At 41.7% G+C, this 21,902-nt stretch overlaps 1 protein-coding gene across 1 annotated transcript in view; it reads left to right on the forward strand.

Annotated features, from left to right (window-relative positions):
• Positions 1–21,509, forward strand: part of PCSK5 (proprotein convertase subtilisin/kexin type 5) — a 309,676-nt gene extending 288,167 nt beyond the window's left edge. Inside the window, exons 15-21 of the mRNA XM_011231366.3 lie at positions 60–162; positions 1,419–1,612; positions 10,610–10,694; positions 14,563–14,660; positions 15,095–15,224; positions 15,643–15,758; positions 18,905–21,509. Of these exons, the coding sequence (XP_011229668.1) occupies positions 60–162; positions 1,419–1,612; positions 10,610–10,694; positions 14,563–14,660; positions 15,095–15,224; positions 15,643–15,758; positions 18,905–19,020 (842 nt within the window). The 3' untranslated portion in view covers positions 19,021–21,509. The remainder of the gene's footprint in view (positions 1–59; positions 163–1,418; positions 1,613–10,609; positions 10,695–14,562; positions 14,661–15,094; positions 15,225–15,642; positions 15,759–18,904) is intronic.
• The last annotated feature ends 393 nt before the right edge of the window (positions 21,510–21,902 follow it).

Here is a 21,902-nt window from a genome sequence, read left to right on the forward strand (position 1 = left end):
ACCTGCTTTAAAATCATTTTTTCCAAGTCTTGTTTTAATTTTTCTTTCCCCTGGAAAAGGCCCCTGTGACCCTGAGTGCAGCGAGGTTGGCTGCGGCGGGCCGGGACCAGAGCACTGCGACGACTGCTTGAACTACTCCTACAAGCTGAAAAACAACACCAGGTAAGAACGAGCCATGCCCCAAGCGGTCCCACCGACGTCCTCCCCCCAGGACTTAAGCCCAGAAGAGAGGCTGCTACACGAGCCCACCGCCTCCCGGTGTCAGTCCAAACGCTGAAGCCCATACTCAGTGTCCCTGTATGCTGTCACGCTGCAAATGTCTTTGCTCACGTTTGGAAGGGCCTTAGGGGAGGGACTAGCTCTGCATCAGACTGCTCTTCCCCTCTAGGCCTTTCCCATCCCAGGGATGTCTGATGCCAGAGCTCTGTTTGCCCTTCGTGAAAATGCCAGCATCCAGCCCAACGGATGCGTTCCCGTGTGGCAAAGGGTCTGGGCCCTGCTCATCCCCCCGATTCCACTGTGGGCACTGAGGCGGACCTGCTTGGTCATCGTAACTCAGAGTCCCTGGCTTCGGCCTCGAGTTGTGCAGATCTGTCCGCCGGGAGGCCCCTGGGACAGTGATGGCCCATCAGAGGCTGTCTGCTCTCAGCATTTCTCCGAGCCCTGCCCCCTTCTCCCTCCTCCTTCAGGGAAAACTTACTACTGGACCTGACTTGCAGTCAGTCCACACCTCAGTCACCCAGACAGACCCAGACGCATTCTACTTCCTGTTTACGTGCATGCTGGAATTTCAGGCTTAAAGGAAGGGCCCTTGGCCGCTACAGAACCTCTCCTCACCGGGACCAGCCAAATGCCTGACACTTTACTTGGTTCTTCGTAGTAAATATTTGTTGAACGAATAAACAAAGTGCTGTCCTTCAGTTATAGGCAAATAAGGAAGTTCCTTCTTTTTAAATATAATTATATTAATTCAGACAAGAGCGTAAAGCCATTACCACTAGTGCACAGGGTCCCTAGGACAACACACAGAAAGAGAAGTAACCTCGTATTAGCAACTTTGGTATAAAATCGTGATTCCCCCATAGTTTCCCTTCAACCCCATGCCACAACCTTCCTCTTGAGCCTCGGTTTCTAACCCTCATCCCCTTTAAAGAGCTTAGTCCCAAACCGGAAGATGGCTTGGACCAAGACATGCCTTACTTGGCGGACTTGGTATTGGTCGGCTGCCTGGCTGCTTCAGCCCCCCGACCAGGAAAAAGCTTCAACCAACAGAATTTGGTGCTTTGGATGTGGTGTTACCGTCGTGGTTTAAAAAGGACTTTGCGATGGAACATGGCTGTTGGGGATGCTTAACCAAGAGTGCCGAGGACTCCGTCTCCGGTGATGCTTCCCTTCTTTCTTGTCATTCCACAATGCAGGATCTGTGTCTCCAGCTGCCCCTCCGGCCACTACCATGCTGACAAGAAGCGATGCAGGAAGTGTGCGCCCAACTGTGAGTCCTGCTTTGGGAGCCATGGGGACCAGTGCCTGTCCTGTAAATATGGGTATTTCCTCAATGAAGAAATCAACAGCTGCCTTACCCACTGCCCTGACGGATCATACCCGGACACCAGTGAGTTGATTTCAAATATGTGGCTTTCAGAGAGGAAATGGAAGGTTTTCATTTGAATGACATTAGGAGGGAAATTGAGGCCCGGGTTATATCAAACAGGGCCTACACCCGGTTTTTAAGAGAACATGGTTAGAATTGTAACAATGAATTTGTAACCATTTTTATAAAAAATAATTGATGTGAAAATGCTTGTAACTTACCATCAGGGAGTCCTCAGGCTTATCCCCAGATTCAGTGATTTGCTAGGAGGACCCATAAGACACAGTACGGCGTTGCACTCATGAGCTCATAGGTACTAAGTAAAATCAGGAAAAGGTACATAGGGCAAAGTGTGCAGAAAACCAGCACGAGCTTCTAAGTGTTCTCCCAGGATGCACTGAAATCCCCCAGCCACAACTGGTTACAACATGTGTGAAATGTAGGCTACCAGGGAACCTCCTTAGAGTCTCAGTGCCCAGGGTTGTGGTCATGAAGACACCCTCTCCCTGGCACATACCAAAATTCCAGGATCCTGGAAGGAAGGCAGATGTTCAGCAGAAACCATATTGTTTGTACAGTGTAGGCACCATGAGCCGCTCTCATCAGTTAGGGTGGCGGAAACCCTCCAGAAATCCAATTCCCAGATACTAGCCACGGGCCAGCTTCATAAGCAGGCTTTCAAAAGATAGCGCCGAGCCTGCTCTTTTCTACACACTAACCAAAGGAACCAGGTCTGTATGGTATCAGTGTGTAAGCTTTCCGGAAGGTATAGAAAATGGGACTTTGATGTGAATATGGAATAGACATGTGTCTAAGACTATAGTTAGTCCAGTCCACGAGGAAAGGCAAAGTAAAATCCATTTGCCTAGTTAGAAACAAAACTGAAGAATTTCCAGAGAGATGAGAGAAGACAGAGTAGGATCCTGAACTCACCTTGTCCCTCAGACATACTGAGAGAACAACTGACTGAAAACCACCTGAAGACTGGCAGGACAGACCTTCCACGGTTCATTGTAGACAGAGGGTCACCTTGTAAAGGGTAGGTAGGGTGGAGACAATTGGAAATCAAATCCCTATGCCTCTAACTACACACAGAAGGGACCATCACAAGCATGGAGAAGAGGATCTGACCCCACACCAGGCACCCCCAGCACGAGGAAGATGAGTTCCCCCTAATGTCTGGCTTTAGAAACCAGGAGATCTTAACTCCAGGGGGGCTTAGTTCCAGGAGAGCCTGAGGGCCATAGGAAGCTAAGTCTCCAGCATCCTTAAAGATCCAGCAAACTAAATAACTCCACCCAGACAGCATAGAAGCAGCAGTTTGAAAAGTCCCTGCAGTTATAGAGGAAGGAGCTCTATTGACTAATCTGTCCCAGGCAGGGCAGAGATGTCCAGAATATTTCTCTAGAAACGAAAGTGCTGGTAAGTGCCATTCCTCTCCCCCCCAAGCCTTAGATAGCTGGGTGTTTGTGAAAGGTGGCATGAACCCTGTCCATCTACTCCGCTAGGGCACTGGGTGCTCTTCCCCATCCAGCCCGACGCAGCAGTCCGCCCTTCAGAGTGGCTCCTGCCCCACCACTCCCACCTGGAGGGCGCCACTCAAAGGAACTCACGGCCTGGGGAGGGAGGAGACAAGCCCACAGAACAGCACACTTGCAGTCCCTGCAGGGGAGCCTCATAGCTGGCTGGGCAAGAAGCCAGCCCTGCCCTTCGGTGCACCTGTAGCTGTGGCCGAGGGACTAACTGCAGCCAGCTGGGCGCGCTGCCGGCCCCACTCACCAAGCCTGCCGCTGTGCCAGACAGGCCTCAACCCTACCCAGGACACTCCTAGCAGGCAAAGTGGCTCATTGCAGCTGGCTGGGCTGAAGGCAGTTGCGACTCAGCCACAACAGGCTGAAAAACAAACTACTGCATGAAAAACAGACAAAATGAGGAGACAGAGGAATATGTCCCAAATGAAATAGAAATAAATAAGTACTTTGAATCCTTTATCAGGCATTTGCTTATCACTGAGATTCTCAGACCTTCAACAGAGAGATAAAATATAAAAAACCAGTCAGGGCTGATAAATTTAATAACTGAAATAAAAATACACTAAATGGAATCAACAGATCCGTGATATTGGAAGACAGGTAATGGAAAACAACCCAGCTGAACAACAAAAGAATGAAAAATGAGAGTAGGTTAAGGGAACTCTGGTGGCATCATCAAGCATAGTAACATGCACGTCATAGGGATCCCAAAAGGAGAGGCGAGAAGAGGGGGCTGAAAACGTCCCTAACCTGGGGAAAGAAGCAACATCTACGTCCAGGAAAAACAAAGAACCCCTAACAAAATGAACCCAGGGAGGTCCACACCAGACACTAATAATTAAAATGACAAAAAGTAATGAATGCTACAAGAGAAGCCAAATAAGGCTATCAGCTGATCAGCAGAAACTTTGCCGGCCAGAGGGGAGTAGCATGCTATATTCAAAGTGCTAAAACAAACCAAAAACCTACAACCAAGAACACTCTACCCAGAAAGTACAGCATTCAACAAAGAAGAAATGTTAAAGGGAATGCTTTAAATGGAAAGAATAGGCCATCACTAGAAGCAAAAAATTTTAAAGGTACAAGTGAACAGAGAGTAAAGATAGATTAATCACTATAAAGCCAGCGTGGAATTTAAAACACGAAGTAATACAATCAGTATCTAGAAAAATTAGCCAATGGAGACACGAAATAAAACATGGAGGGGATAGTTAATTTTAGTAGTTTCACGATGTATTTGAACTTAAGCAACCCTCAGCTCAATATAGAACCCAATGGTAACCACAAATCAGAAAGCTGTGATATACACACAAAAATAGAGAAAGGAATCCAACCATAAACATAAGGAAAATCATCAACCCACAAGGGAAGAGAGGAAAAGAAAAAGGAATCAAGAACTATGAAAACAACCAGAATACAATTAACAAAATGGCAATAAATACCTATCTGTAGTAATTACTTTGAATGTAAATAAACTAAATACTCCAAAAGACATTGTGCATGAGTAAGAAAACAATACCCATCTGTATGCTGCCTACAAGAGACTTACTTCACACCTAATGACATGTACAGACTGAAAGTGAAAGGATGAAAAAACAAACCAGGCAAATGTAAGTGGAAAAAAAGAACAAAACTCGGGGTAGCAATACACATTCTTTTCAAGTGCACATGAAACATTCTCTGGTATACATAACATGTTAGGCCATAAAACAAGTCTCACTGTATTTAAGAAGATTGAAATCATATCAAACATGTTTCCTAACTTAAATGGTATGAAACTAGAAATCAACTTTACAAGAGAAAAATAGAAGGAACAAAAAACCCAAAAACATGGAGGTTAAACAACGTGCTACTAATTGACGAATGTGTCAGGAAAAAAGAAAAAGAAATAAAAAATGCATGGAAATAAATGAAAACAACAGCTTAAAATCTTTGGGAATCAGCAAAAGCAGTTCTAAGAGGGAAATCTATAGTGCTCTTAGGCTGCCTCAAGAAGCAAAAATATCATATAAAGAACCTAGAAAAAGAAGAACAAAGTCCAAAGCCACGAGAAGGAAATAATTAAAGCAGATATAAATGAAATAGAGCCCCCCCCCAAAAAAAAATACCAATGAAACCAAGACCTGGTTCTTAGGAAAGATAAGCAAAACTGATATTTAGCCAGACTTATCAAGAGAAGAGAGAAGATTCCAAGTCAGAAATGAAGAAGGAGAAATAATATCATAGAAATACAAAGAACTATAAGAAAATGTTGAAACATTATCTGCCAAACAATTGGACAATCTAGAAGAAATGGATAAATTCCCAGAAACATACAATTTCCCAAAACTAAATCAGGAAGAAATAGAAAATCTGAGCAGACCAATTACTAGTACTGAAATTGAATCAGCAGTCAGAAATTCCCAACACGCTCAAATCAAGGACCAGATGGATTCGCACGTGAGTTCTACATACTTTTAAACAAGAATACCTATTCTTCTCAAATGACTCCAAAACAAAGAAGAGGAAGAAAACTTCTAAATTCATCTATGAGGCCAGCATTACCTTGATCTCAGAACCAAAAGACATTATGTAAAAAGAAAACTACAGGCCAATATCTCTGATGAAAACAGATGCAAAAATCCTTAACAAAAGACTAGTGCATTAAAAAAATCACTTACCAAGTGGGATTTATTCCAGAGATGCAAGTATGGCTTAATATTCACTAATCAATATGAAATCACATAAACAAGGGGAAGAATAAAAAAATATAATCTCAACAGATGCAGAAAAAGCATTTGACAAAACACGCATTCGTGTTAAAACTTCTCAACAATGTGGGATTAAAGGGAACCTATCCGAACATAACAAAAGCCATATATGACGAACCCACAACTGACATCATGCTCAATAATGAAAACTGAGAACTCATCCTCTAAGACACAAATAAGACGAGGATGTCCACTCTCACCACTGTTACTCAACATAATATTGGAAGTTCTAGCTGCAGCAATCAGACAAGAAAAAGAATAAAGGACATCCAAATTGGTAAAGAAGTAAACTGTCACTACGTGAAGATGACAAGATACCATACGTAGAAAATGCTAAAGACTTCACCAAAAAAAAACTATTGGAACTGATAAATGAATTCAGTGAAGTTTCAGGATACAAAATTAATGTACGGAAACCTGTTGCATTTCTATACACTAATAATGAAGTAGCAGAAAGAGAGATTAAGCAAACAACACCATTGTAATCGCACCGAAAAGAATAAAATACCTAGAAATCAATTTCATTAAGGAGATGAAAGACCTGTATTCTGAAAACTACCAAACACTGATGAAAGAAATTGAAGATGACATGAACAAGTAGAAAGATACACCATGTTCAGGGATTGGAAGAATATTGTTAAAATATTCATACTACCCAACGCAACGTACAGATTCATTGCAATCTCTACCAAAATACCAAACGCATTTTTCACAGAACTGCAGCAAATAATCCTAAATTCTGTATGGAACCACAAAAGACCCTGAATAGCCAAAGCAATACTGAGAGAAAAGAACAAAGCTGAAGGTATCACAATCCCAGATTTCAAGATCTACTACAAAGGTACAGTAATCAAAACAGCATAGTGCTGGCACAAAAATAGACACCTAGATCAATGGAACAAGATAGAAACCCCAGAAAGAAACCAACATCTATCTGGTCAGTTAATCTATGACCAAGGAAGCAAGAATATACAGTCTCTTCAATACATGGTGCTGGGAAAACTGGACAGCTACATGCAAGAGAATGAAACAGCACCACTTCCTTACCCCATACACAAAAATAAACTCGAAATGGAATACGGACCTAAATGTGAGACCTAAAACCATAAAAATCCTTAAAGAAAACATAGGCAGTAATCTCTTGAGCATTGCCCTTAACAGCCTATTTATAGATAGGTCTCTTCGGGCACAAGAAACAACAGCAACTCTATAGGGACTTCACCAAAATGACAAGCTTTTTCACACTAAAGGAAACCATCAACAAAATAAAAAGGCTACCTAGTGAATAAGAGAAGATACTCGCCAATGATGTATCTGATACGGGGTTAATATTTAAAATATATAAAGAACTTATATGACTCAACACCAAAAATACAATGCAATAAAAAAAAATGGGCAGAGGATCTGGATAGAAATTTTTCCAAAGACGACATCCAGATGGCCAACAGACGTATATGAAAAGATGTCCAGCGTCACTAATCATCAGGGAAGTGTAAATCAAAACCACAATGAGATAGCTATTCTGGAATGTGTGAGGGGCTATCAAGAACGGACACCAGTCAGTGTTAAGAAACAAGAAATCAAAAATACCATACAATCCAGTAATCCCACTATGGGTAGTTGCCCAAAGAATACAAAAATGCTAATCTAAAAAGATATATGCACCCCTATGTTTATTGCAGCATTATTTACAATAGCCAAAGTATGCAAGAAACCCAAGTGTTCATTGACAGATGAATGGGTAAAGAAGGATTATCCGTTCATCATACACACCCACACACCCCCAATGGAGTACTATTCAGCCATTAAAAACAATGAAATCTTGCTATTTGCAACAACATGGATGAAGCTAGAGAGTATAATGCTAAGTGAAATAAGTCAGAGAGAGACAAATACACAGGATTCCACTCACATGTAGAATTTAAGAAACAAAACAAGTGATCAAAGGGAAAAAAAAGACAAACCAAGAAGCAGACTGTTAAGTATAGAGAGCAAAGTGATGGTTAGCAGAGGGGAGGGGGTGAGAGGGTGGGTGAAACATGGGATGGGGATTAAGGAGTATAGCTGGATCGCTGTATTATACACCTGAAACTAATATAACACTGTATATTAACTACATTGGAATTAAAAACTTTTAAAAAATAATAAATTTGAAGGAAAAAAAAGATGTGGCACGTGCACATACACACACACACACACGCTGGAGTATTACTCAGCCATACAAGAAAGTGAGATCTTGCCATTTGTAACAACATGGACGGACCTAGAGGGTATTATGCTAAGTGAAATAAATCAGACTGAGAAAGACAAATACCTTAGGATTTCACTTATATGTGGAAGTTAAAAAAAAACACCCAAACAGACTCTTAAATACAGAGAACAACTGTTGGCGGCCAGAGCAGAGGTGGGTGGAGGGATGGGCAAAAAAGATAAAGAGGAGGTACAACTGCCAGTTACAAAATAAGTCACAGAGATGAAATGTACAGCTAGGGAATATCATCAATAATACTGTAAAAACATTGCATGGTGACAGATGGGGACTACACTTACCTTGGTCAACCCTGAGTAATAGAATCGTCAAATCAATATATTCTATATCTGCAACTAACATAACATTGTATGTTACCTATACTTCGATTAAGAAATGAATAATTTCCTACATGGCAATACAAATAGAACTTGGGGGGCTTTTTCCACACAGAAATCCTTTGCAACTTTACCAAACAAAAATCTGTAATTGAACATGTCACTTCACAGAGTTTGGGCCCCAAACAGTTGTCATTAGGAAACAAAGGTACGTTCCCTTGAGAATTAAGTAATCCTTGGGATTCCTACCTGTTCGTGCTCGGGTAGGGCCCTTTCACTTTACTTCTGAGTTGTGGGTAATTAACAAGTGTGTCACACCATGATACATGATGACACTGATATCTCCTGTTTCTGCACAACCTAAGAAAGAAGAAAACCCAAGTTTAAATGAACAAGCGTCACTTTATCAGAAATCAGGGAAGAATTTTGAAGTGGATACTGTTGCTTCTTAAGAAGTCAAAGTCCCTTGACTCAAAGGCAGGCACTTCTCCACGAGGCACATGGAATCTCTCAGCTTACCCTATAGAAACGTAGGTAGATTTCCTTGTAGCTCCACCCCACCAAGTTTGGAACATGAGCTACAACCTGATAGAGAAAGGAAAAATAAGAGTGGGGAAGGGAGTCTGAGGGATTCCCAGAAATAAGCAGTTATTTCTTGAAGAATTCAAAATTCTATTGGAAAAGAAATTTGATTCAAGATGGTGCACAACAGGATCAAGATAATCGAGAGTCAGTTGTCTCCCCAGAGCCTGGGAGGTGTGTGGTGAGGGAGGGCTCTTCCCACAATGCTTCGCTGGTATGAGTGGTCTCTGCCTCCCCCTCCTTCTGTGTAACTGACTTCTGTTATATTTTCCGCCTGTAATGAGTCTTTTGACCTCTAAAACATAGTGATCAGGTATGATCATGACTAGTAATAATTACTACTGACATAGCTGCAGTGCTTTCAAGTTCATGGAGTTCCCCTTGAGTAATTTCATTCTCCCCTCAAGACAATCTAAGAGGTCGGCATCACTATAGTATTTATCGAACAGAGAACAGAGACCCTGAACTTGCCCACTGGAAATGCTAAAAGCAGAATTCAAATCTAGGACTTCAGATCCTATGCCAGGTCCAGGAGTCCCAATGGCACAGTGAAGGGGAGACCATGTGAAGACTACCATAAGATTATAAAGGACCTCATATTTCATGGTGGGGGGAGAGGGAAGCTCAGACTGGAGAAAGGAGGTGGACCTTCAGGAGGTCCTTATAGGAATCCATTAAAGCAGTGTTCCTCTATGGAACCTTGAAGAACACCAACATTTACAGAGTAGATGGAGGAAAGGGAGCTTTGTTCAATCCCACATATGTATGTGGTCATAATCCACTTGCATCTCAGAGAAGGTATCCTGTCTCCGGAAGAATTTTGCCTCAGGTAAAAGGCCTTAAGCTAATGTAACAAGTCACCATTTTTCACTATAGAATAAGCATCCATTTGCCATTTTTTTTTCCAATGGGGAGCGGCCTTTGGTATTAGACGGGATAGCCATATTCATAGTATATTTGTTTTAATCCAGTATGTTTCTATTCTCCAGAATACGGACGTATCTGAATTATAACAACATATCAGTGTCACAGCCACTATAAAGCACACGACGCTATTCTAGACAATACAAGAAATACATCATCAACCCTAACCCTACAGTCTTAAATGCAGATTCCGTTTTCCGGTCACGTTCATCATAGTGGTCCTACAAGCTGTGAGCGTGGGGTCCACCCTTCCATTCCACAGCCATAAGCACTGCTTCTCAACCCTTCCAGCCTGGTGTGGCCCCAGCGTCTTTATGGGATTGTCATTGTCAAACTAAGGAAACCCAGTTCGGGAGAGAGAAAAAGAAGAAGGGGGAAAAAGCCAATCAGCTATTCAACTAAGAATTAAATGGGCTGTGGGCTTCCCTTGTCTGCAAAATGGTAGATGTCAGGCATTTCCCAGACCTGCAAATGTTCAGCGTGAGGCTCCCTAAATATTCTGCTCAAGGCCATGTATATGTACTGTCGTGTACGTTAGCAAACAGTAGAACATCTCCACTTCCGTACGGAATCCAGCTGGCCAACTGATTTATAACCTTGTTACTTTTGTCTGTATGTGTTTTTGTTATGTTTTGTTTTAACAGAGAAAAATGTTTGCCGGAAATGCAGTGAAAACTGCAAGACATGTACCGATTTCCACAACTGTACGGAATGTAGGGATGGGTTAAGGTAAGAGAGTGAAGGATCTTGTCAAGTCACACAGCCCAAGGAGCTTCTCAATATAAAGAAAATACGTAAATAAATAATCCTCTTACCATCACCCTTGGTTTGACTCCCAAACACTTGACTGCTATTTGCATTATCTTTACCATTGTACGTGAAAAATTGGATGCCATCTTGGCTAAGGGAGGTTTACAAACCAAAAAAATCCTCTTCAGAAAAGATGGCTCTGATACACGTCAATAAAAATGGCTATTTGAGAGACTTTCTCTATGCTTTTTGACCAGCGCAGTGCCCCCATCAAGGATTACCGTGTAGGTAATACCAATGAATTATAGTTAATCCTCCTGATTCATTCCTCTGATGGTTGGAAACTCTTCCCTTATCTTTATTTCTCTCCATATAGCCAATCATTCTCTTATCTTAAGTACCTCAGGTCTGGTTCCATTATGCTCTGCTATGCACATAGATTTAACACCTGGAGATGCTTTTCTTGACGAGATGACTTGCTCATTGCTAAAGCCAGATAGCTGATAGATTCCGCAAGAGAACACACAAGTCAGATGAACTAGGAAGGCTCCTGATAACCACAGAGAAGGCCAGACCCTCCTCTGTCGGGTAAGGAGTTGGACCCTGAGTTTACAGAGAGCCAGAAATCTGTTGCACTCAGATCTTTTTAAGTATTGAGAATACCTCTGTTTCTACCTTTAATTGGAGAGGTCAACTTAGCAGGCTCCAGACAGGTGACTCTTCGTATTAATATCAGAACATCAGGGCACATGGGTGGCTCAGCTGGTTAAGCAACTGCCTTCAGCTCAGCTCATGACCTTGGGGTCCTGGGATTGAGCCAGGGGAGTCTGCTTCTCCCTCCTTCTACCCCTCTCCCCACTCATGCTCTCTCTCTCTCTCTCAAATAAATATTAATCTAAATGAAAACGATATTCTAATATATTTTTTATCTGTGGCTTTTTTTTTCATAAATGCAGTCAGTATTAATTTGTTTAGCACCTTTCGTCTCAAGATTTTCAGTCTTGATACATATCAGTCTAGTCAGCCCCCTAATTCTTTTTGGACAAGAAGCAGATTGGGATAATAAAAAGAAGGGAGACAAGACAGATGTGGGCCCAAACCCTCTTCTATTAATCAGCTGCGGGATCTTGGTCAAGTCACTAAGCCACTCTGAATTTCAGTTTTGTCATCTATAAAATGAGATGATAACCCCGACATTGCTGAATTATGATATGGATCAACTGTGATAACATTTATAAAGTACTTATTCCAATATCAGACACATAACTGGTCCATAAGAAATGAAAGATTATTTAGGATTATTTTCTATACAGTTGACCCTTGCACAACTCAGGGATTAGGGGCCCCAACCTCATACAGTTGAAAATTGCATGTAACTTTTAACTCCTTAAGTTACTCTTAACTCTGTCACTACCGATTACTACTGTGGACTGGAAATCTTACAAACAACAGTCAATTAACACATTTTGTGTCATATGTATTCTATACTGTATTCTTACAATAAAGTAAACCTAGAGAAGAGAAAATGTTAGGCAAATTATAAAGAAAATACATTCAGAGTACTGTATTGTATTTCTAGAAAAAAATATGGTTAGAGGTGGGCTGATGCAGTTCAAACCCATGTTTTTCAAGAGTTAAGTCAACTGTGTTTCTTAGGGAACATTTTACAAAGTACATTAACCAGCGCCCTCCACTAGAAATATGAGAGCCCTATACGTTCATTTTACTTTAAATACGCCAGTAGCCACATTAAAGGAAGTAAAAAGATATGGGTGAAATTTTAAAAAATATTAACCAAATATATCCAAAATATTATCATTTCAACATGTAATCAATATAAAAGACCTAGCGAGATGTTTTACATTCTTTCTTGTTGTTATACCAAGTGTTTGAAATCTGGTGTGCATTTTATCCCGAAGGCACATCTGAACTTGGTCAGTAACTTAGGAGAAATACTTGACCTGTATTTGGATTTCACAAAATTGAGTCAAAGTAGATTTTACGTAGCCAGGTTGTTCCACACTTACTCGGAATTTTGCCAGTAACTGAAGCGAGGGCCAATTTGTAAAATTTAGACCGAAATTAATTAAAACTAAATAAAGTTGAAAATTCCATTCCCGGGCCACACTAACCACATTTTAAGTGCTCGGGAGCCACGGGCCCTGAAGCATGTGGGACAGCGCGGTTCCAACCTAGCCAGTTGCTCACAGAAAGAACCCAGGTGTGCACTGTACCAGGCGGGTCAACCGCGCCAGTGCTGTGTTTTGCAAGCAGAAGGTGGCTTCGGGGAGCCCACAGCACCTGCTGTCTGTTGCACAACCCACTTACATTCGTGCCTTCCTCACACGGCGCAGCCTCTGTCTCATGCCCAACTCATGCCAACCTCAAAAGGAATGCCCTTTACTAGAAAAGTGAGGCAGCTTTTTTTTTTTTTTAAACTTTGATGAATTTTTTGGTGGTCCTATTTCCTCCCACAAAAGGATCCATTTAATGCAATGTCCTTTTTTCCAGTTCTACAGACAGGGAAGGGATTTTCTTTTACTGGCTTTTTAAATGACATTGCTCCCTGGCCAGTAAAGTCTGTGAATGGGGTACACTTCGTTCCGCCGCCCTCTGTCTCCTTGAGACTGCCTGCCTTTTCCTTAGAAGCTTTGACGATTGACCGTTTTGCCTCAAGAGACCTTTATATTTTTTTAAAAAGTGGCTAAGAACAAACAGAAATATGTATGCATAAAATACTGGAAGGAGGGGGATTAAAACATTAACGGGACTGTTCAGGATCCGTTCTTATCCATTTTTGTTCTTTCCAGTAGGGAAAAATAAATTTTATTTTCCAAGTTAGTGTGACCCAAATACAAAGCACAGTCAGCTAAGATGTGAATTGGAGCAATATGAAGAGTCTAAGAGAATAAAAACCATCTGACCCTGTTGTGTACGTGCCCATCTTGTCCTATCGTCTGTTTGGTGACAGAGGATGACAGGTGCTACAGTTCCAATCACACTACTGAGGCAGTGAGCAATATTTGTAGATAAAATGAAAAAAAAATAGAATTTGGGACGTTTAAAGAATTGACCTGTACACTAGAAAAGCTATCATAATTGATATTAGCAGGAAAAAATATGCATTCCTCATCCAACATTCTGCCAACTATAATAAATACCAAGAGTGCTAAATAGAGAAAATCTGATCGAGAGAACACCTGGAAGCAATCATATAATTAAGAAAAGTTGGGATGTTTGGGGCATCTGCAATATAGGTAGGTAGGTCGTTCTATGAAATTATTCATTAGCATTTAAAATAAGTCAGGAAACAGAGTTGTGTGGTTCTCATGGGAACCAGTAAGAACTACAGCCAGAGATAAAAACGAAAGTAGCTCCTCCGGGGAGTGTGGGCTGGCCAGAGATCCCTGCGCCCCTTATTCAGTTGTAACTCACGTTACCATGTGTTCCTACTGCATTTTATAATTACAAAACAACTTGTAAATGTAGTGTTTCGTAGGGCTGGTTATCAGAGCTGTCAGCCGAAGTGTTAGGTAAGAAGCTTTGTCAGTAAGATACTTTTAAGGACACCCGGGGGGGTAAGGTGCGGAGTGAAGAGGGGATGTGCCAGCCAGTCTGACAACGAAGAAAAAGGTCCACGAAGCTTGCAGCACAACACAGACATCATTATAGGCACAGGGAAGCAGAATAGGCATCGGGAAGGGAAAAAAGGGGTGCGGGACGATGTCCCCTGCTTTGAAGCTTTGCCAAACCACGGGTCTCCGGGAGGTGCCGTATTTGTTGCATATGGGGCTGGGGAGTCGTGACCTCTTTGCCTTGATCACAACATCTGTGTCTCTGTCTTCAGCCTGCAGGGATCCCGGTGCTCCATCACCTGCGAGGACGGGCAGTACTTCAATGGCCAGGACTGTCAGCCCTGTCACCGCTTCTGTGCCTCTTGTGCTGGTATCTTGTCCCCGCCACCCCCGCGACCTATTGTTCATTCCTCTGGCTCTGGTTTGCTGTTTGTTGGCTTGTTTTTAGCCATCACTCCTACAGACCGCCCCACCAGATATTGTTAAAGTCAATGCCGGAGAAAATTCTCGTCAGTACTCACGCGCGTATTCTCCTAGAAAGCCAGCTGTGGGCATTCTGTCCTTGTTGCGACACTGAAACATCCCAGTGAGATCGCCTTCCCTTTCCAGGGAGATTTGGCAAATGGGTTCAACTTAAAATGGAAGTGGGTTTTTTCCCCCACAGAATGTAAGAGAAGGCACAAATATGAAATTGTGACTCTTACCATGACAACATATTCATGCCCTTTCACCAGCTACACAAGCAGCAGCCGATCGTGCAAGCTCTTCTGAGATTTTGTTTCCTGCATCTGTCTTGCTTTTAAGGGCCGGGCGCTGACGGGTGTATTAACTGCACGGACGGCTACTTGATGGAGGACGGGAGATGTGTGCAGAGCTGTAGTCTCAGCTACTATTTTCACCACTCTTCAGAGAACGGACACAAATCCTGCAAAAAGTAAGTGGACCCACCCAATCAGCCCTAGCACGTGATCGCCGGCTTCCTTGTTTGACCACCTCCATAAGCAATACCAAACCATTATTAATGATGACGTCAGTTTCCACATTTTACCGATGCACGCTGCCCTGCAGCTTTAACCCAGCTTATCTTGAATCCTTTTTTGTTTTTGTCTCAGGAGCACTTTAAAAGCTTTGAAGTATTATTTCTGTTTCAAGTCCAATACATTCTCCCATTTAAAATCAGTCTACCTGCTGGGCTTTCTTTAATGTTGTCAGAGGTAGCAATTATGGTAAGAAGAGGTTTCTGTGTCATCTTCAAAGGGGGAATTAAGTTTAAAACGTCCTTAAAGGTGGGTAGCAAACATCTCTCCTTGAGCCTGATGTGGGAAAGTACGAACTGTACATTTCCCCCGTAGATGTGATGCAAGCTGTTTGACGTGCAACGGTCCAGGGTTCAAGAACTGTACGAGCTGCCTCAGCGGGTATCTCTTAGACTTAGGGACGTGTCAGATGGGAGCCATCTGCAAGGACGGTGAGTACAACCTCTTCATTTTGATCCTCTCAACACAGGATCCTCTTTTTATGTTGAGATCAAATACATTTCCAGGGAAAGAAACTATCAAGCATGAGTCCGATAGAACGTGTCCAATAGCTTGTTGGCATTCATTCGTCTTGAACTCACACCCTCAGTGGGTTTTGGTCTGGGTTTTTTTTTTTTTTTTTAAATAAAAGCAGTTAATCACCTATAGTTCCATTCCCCAAGATGGCCCTAGTTATGTTTTGTTTTGTTTTTTTTTTAATTAGCAAATTTTGCAGGTTTTTTTTAACTTGAGAGTTTTAGGTTCAGAGCAAAATTAAGCAGAAAGTACAAAGAGATCCCATATATGCTGACTGCCCCCCTGCAACACACACACACACACACCACGCTGCCCCCACTAGTAGCCTCCTATACCACTGATCCACCATTATCACCCAAAGTCCATGGTTCACATTAAGGTTCCCTCTTGGTGGTGTGTATTCTGTGAGTTTGGACAAATGAAAAGGGATACATGTCCACCATCGTAATAATCATACAGGACACTTTCACTGCCCTAAAAATCCTCTGTACTCTTCCCTGCCTCCCTCCCCACCAGCCCCAGAATGTACTAATTTTTTTTACTGTCTCCATAGATTTACTTTTTCTAGAATTTCATATACTTGGAAGATAACAGGCAACCTTTTCCAATTAGTTTTTTCATGTGTTTCTTTCCCGTCTTTTGCCGAATGTACTTTTGACCAGATTTTTTAAATACCATGTATGCGGAGGTTTGAATCCGGCTTTTTGTACTGAGCATTAGATGTAAACATCATCCTGGGTTTACAGAGTCCTCAGAAACTTCATTTTTAATTACAGCATAAAATTCTATCATGTGAAGATGCCAGTTTATTGCCACTTCTTTTATTCGGATTAAACTTTTGATAAGTAAATTGTAATCAAATGGTACCTGAATCTTTCATTAAACCTGAGAGGCAAGGAATTAATGATAGACCCAAGGGCAGAACTTAAGCCTTCTAAATGTTGGTCTGTTTTTCTTTTCTTTGCACACGATGTTCTCAGCCAAAATGCCAGGACCACACACCTTCCCCAAAGATTCATGGTAAATTGGTCTTGGGGTGCTATCTAAGCATGGATATTTCTAGAAGCGTCTCAAGTGTTTCTAATGTGCAGCCAGATTTGGGCATGTCTGGCTTACTCCATTCCCCCTGACAGATTGGCAAATGCCAAGTTCTCTCAATTTTCCAACCTCAGCTTCCCCATTTATAAATGAATGAATTTAAATTATCCCAACTTTAACATTTTGTGAACTTTGACTCTCGGTATAATTCATACAGAAGGGGCCCTAAAATTTGAGCCTGAACTTTACACAGACATGCATCTCAGTGACCTAGAAAGAAATCATTTCGAACCACTGGTATTTTTAAATATCTTTAGATTGTTATGAAAATAGAGCGAAAACAAAGTCTGTACATGGAACAGTCTTCCTGGACAAGGGCACTCCCCTTGGTTTATTCTCTGCCTTCCTTTGCATGGGTCCTCTTCTAGAAATTTCACAAGAGGCAGAACGGTGCTCTGGTTGGGAGAATATAGAATCAGAAGTCAGAATACTGTCGTTCATTTCTGGGCTCCAGGTCTTGGGCAGGGGATAAACTTCTCTGGGCCTCACTTCCCTCATCTGTAAAAATGTGGAGGCTAATACCATTGACCTTGTGTGGTTATTCTGAAACTTCCTATGAGGAGCCTCAAAAAGACGACCGAGAGCACAGGGCACACAACGACACGTGTAGAGCCTCGTCTCTGGTCTCATTTCCACAGGGCATCCTAGGTGATTTTGCATCTTTGTGGCTTCTGGGCTGCGGGACTGGTCTAGCAGGGACGGGCCAGACCCACTCAGGCTGTGGGTTCTCACCGCACAACGCGGGGTTAGAGGGTTGCAGTGATGGCACTTCAGGGACCATGCAAGTACCCCTTTTTCCTTAAAAACCTGGTTCCCCCAGAGCTGGAGCTGACCAGAATTTTTAAGTTGGTAACAGAAAACAGAGGAAGATTTTCTAGACTCAGAAGGTCCACGGTCACTTGAAATTTTCACCCGGAGCGCTTGGTGCCAGCCTGGCCACGTTTGTGATGCCTTAACTGCCTTCTCTAAACCATGGTAAACCTGGGGTAAGCTGTGCCAGATGGCACTTTGGTAGAAGTGGAGTGTCCAGGATTGTGGGCAAGAGTAGAAAGTGAAGAACCATAATTTGTCATGAGCCCGTTTGAGGTCAGCTAAATGAGGAGGTCACCACCGATGGCTCGCCAGGCTTTTCATATCACAGAGCAATTCCATTTATGGGTTTGTGATTTGTTCTCTTTCGACTGTCATATTTCAATGATTCTAAGACATACTTTTTTTTTTTCATTTTAACATCTCTGAAATCAGATGCATCTTATACTTTGTGGCAGCTTACAGCTACTTTGTCCAATTGGCTGATGTGTCATTGCCTGTGACGTTGTCACAGAGTTAAGTACATGGTTGCTACTTCTTGTGAATTTAATTGTAGTTCGAAATAGCCTCAAAAAATTAAATAATTGTTTAATATTCGAAGGAAGAGCTTTTGTGTAAGCACAAAAACAAAACAACCTGTTATATAACTAATATTTAAATAATATTTCCATAAGCATCAAATTTTCTAATTGAGAAGACTCTTGGGTCACCACGTAATAAGACGTCTTGCATGAAGCATGTTTTTTCTTCATACTTAAAATAACGGTGCATCTTAAATCCAGTGTCTTGGACTCAGTGAAATATAGTATAAATGACTGTATGCTCTCTGCTCTAGGTAATTCTGAGAAGACAAATCCCTTGCTTTTATTATTATTGATTTCTAATTTATTCTTTTTTTCGAATCCTTTTTTTTCCTTTCATAAATGGACACCAATCACATTTACCACTGGACCGCCATCTCTCTCCTTGAAAAACAATGCTGTTGACTGAAATCACTTTGGGTGGACCAAATTTCCTCCTTGTTGACTGCTCCTCAATGATCTCTTGCAATCCCCCAATCTGCCTCTCTGGCCAATCCAAACCTTCTTCCGTGCGTGCATCATGCTGCTCCCGTCCTCAACTCCCCCCCTGTCTTGCTGACTTCCTGGAAAAGCAACGGAAGAGTCCTGGGCCGAAGGAGGCTTCTGTACGCTAGTGAAAAAGAACAATTTGTGCCAGCGGAAGGTTCTTCAGCAACTTTGCTGCAAAACATGTACATTCCAAGGCTGAGCAGCCACCCTAGATTTCTTTGTTCCTGTAGACTTATAGATTACTCCATATTATTATTAAAAAGAAAAAAAAAACCAAGCAAAAAAAAAAAAAAAGCAAGCCACCTCTCTCTTTTTTGCTCTCTTTTTTGCTCTCTCTCAAATTTGTGCAGGGAGATGGTGAACTGTTTTGTCAGAACTTAAATGGAAAAAAAAAAAATAAACCTACAACAAGCCTACCTTTTATAACTGGGTGTTTAGTGCTAAACAGCCAGAGCCACAGAGACAGTATTGTATGACCAAAGCATTTGATGCCAAAATTTGACGTTAAAGTAATGATTTGATTTCCTGCCCTGGTTTTGAAGGTCCATTTTTTTTTCCCCTTTGCATTTACTTGCTTGTTTCCCCTTTGAGACGCCTAAAAATACCTTTCAAAAACATCACAAGAGCAAACATAGATCAAAATCAAAGAGAAAGCTCTTGCATCTGTCATTTTGCACGCTTGAGTCCACCGTTGGGGGAAATGGCAGAAAAGTGGACCGAAGGGCATTAAGAACATCCCGCAGAGTTGTATTCAGTGTCGTTTGTCTTAGTTTTTCACAGTTGAACATTGATCCTTTCCACACATAATTTACTTCATGCATTATGTGCTGGTTTTGGCATTATACTCACTTGATAAGTCGGCTCCACTGGTTTCATCAGCTAGACTTGCTGCTGCTGGCTTTGGCTTTGCAAATTGGGTTATTTTACACACAGCTGGTCAGATGGGATCACTCTGCGTAGTCAAATTGGTGATGGACAGAATGCAAAGTTACACAAAATAGCTGGGACGGATCCAGCTCCCCTGAAATCCGGAGTGTTCACTTTGTAGACCTTGCACGATCTCCTGGTGCTATATGGCCGTTATCCCCATAGCATTTTTTTTAAAGGCCATCAGAAATTCCATTTGTTGTGATGGGAAGCATTTTGGATATGATGCGGGACATTTCTTCCTGGAGTCCAAAGTTTCTAAAAGGTCCTGTATTTTTTAAGAAATGGAATTATTTAAATAATATTTAAGCTTGTGCCCAAGTTGGCTGGGCAGCGTTCTTCAATGGTGCTTATTAGAAGTTTTATCCTTTTGTCATTTTCAGAAAATAAAACTGGAAATTGAAGATGGGTGGCATGATTGTACCCTCCTGGTTCTGTTATTTCCCACTCCTCTGTCCCTCTAACCGTGCTATGATACATCTGTCCACTGGATGTCAATGAGGTCGTCTGTTTTCTCGGAAATATCCTCACCAGTTTTCTACAATTCTTAAATACATCCTGGAATCTAGTAGACTGAATTATGTGAAAACTATTATGGATCAGTGGTTAGAAATGATGCCTGATAGATCTTTTTACCGATTCTGAGTTTCTCTATTTAGGGGAGGGTAGACTCATATCAAAGCTCCATTGGTGACCTCATTTGCTTTGGGAGTGACCAGCCATCTTTCGGGCTTGATGCTTTGATAGCTTCACTCCCAAGATGTCACTGGCGTCACAGCTGAGAACAGGGATGATATCAATAGAGATTCCTTGGAGAAGGAGCTGGGAAGTGGATGCTAAGATCCGTACCCAATCAATCAACAAGCTAGGGGAAAGCCTACCTTGAAAATACTCATTCCTACACATCAAAGTTAATGTCCGACCTAAGGTGAATAATTAGAATCTAATGACCCTCTCAGTAGCATTATAGTAATACTGAGTCACATAATGACTCATAAGTAACTAGGGACTCAACTGATTTTGCTGAGCAACTTTCATTTTCCTAACACTGCAGATCCTTCTGATCTGAAAGGAAGTTAATCGGGGGAGTGGCCGATAGTCTCACATTTAAAGGCACAGTCCCCAAATGGACAAGCGCAAGCCTAAAGCAAGGTCAAGCAGATGGCAAAACCAGATTTGCCTGCAAAGGAATCCATTTGACTGAACCAGCCCATACTATTTGAGGCACAAAGTCACTATGATAAGAAAGATAAAAATAATGTCTGTGTTCTTGGACAAATAACCATCAACATGACAGCCAAATTCACTGGGGTCCACCAATGTGCGTTCCATTTCCCACCGACCATGCAGGCGCACATCATGGAAATACTGGTTTAACTACTAGTGTGTCACTGCCTCGTTTATCTACAGAATATTATTAACTAGGACATAATGCTTTCAACGTTTAAGTTAATGTTATATATTATGTATAAATATATATATTCATAATGAGATATATGTAATGGATAGTACAAAGTTTGGAGACTTAACAAATGCTCTAACCTTCTAGAGACAAAAGTCCTATCTTCTGTTTTCTTTTGTCTTTTTTTATTTTTAATTAGTGATCCACTGTTAAATCCAAATCCACTTTTACTGAAAAATACTGTACATGTGTAAAATGTTCAGTTGTTTTTTTGTAAAATATAGTAGAATGGTTGTAATTGATACTGGCCAAAATCAATGTTATTCCATATTTTATTTTTTCTATTAAATTAACCTAAGTTCCTGTTTATCTGATCTGTTCATACCCACGTGTAAAGATCTCTGAAAGGGTGAGATAAGGAGAACCTTGTGTTTCCACATAGAGGCTGAATATGAAGGAAAGGATGGAAGTGACCACAGCATCTAGATAAAGTTGGAAAGGAAAGGGTGAGCAGAGGAAGAAGCTGAAAAGGAGTGACAGAGTAACAGCAGTGTCAGTAACAGCAGGCAACAGAAGAGGTTAGACTCGGTCCTGAATGGTTATATCCCGTTGTTAGAAAGCAAGTAAAAAAAAATGTATAAAAGCTTGGCACACTGGTTAGCGGACTGTGCGGATGCCAGCCCCAAGGTCTGGGCCGTCTGGGCTCTCCCTGGGCTTCCCCCGGGTATGGACTACTGCACACTCACTAGTGG

Source organism: Ailuropoda melanoleuca, chromosome 17, assembly GCF_002007445.2.
Source record: "Ailuropoda melanoleuca isolate Jingjing chromosome 17, ASM200744v2, whole genome shotgun sequence".
Lineage (NCBI taxonomy): Eukaryota > Metazoa > Chordata > Mammalia > Carnivora > Ursidae > Ailuropoda > Ailuropoda melanoleuca.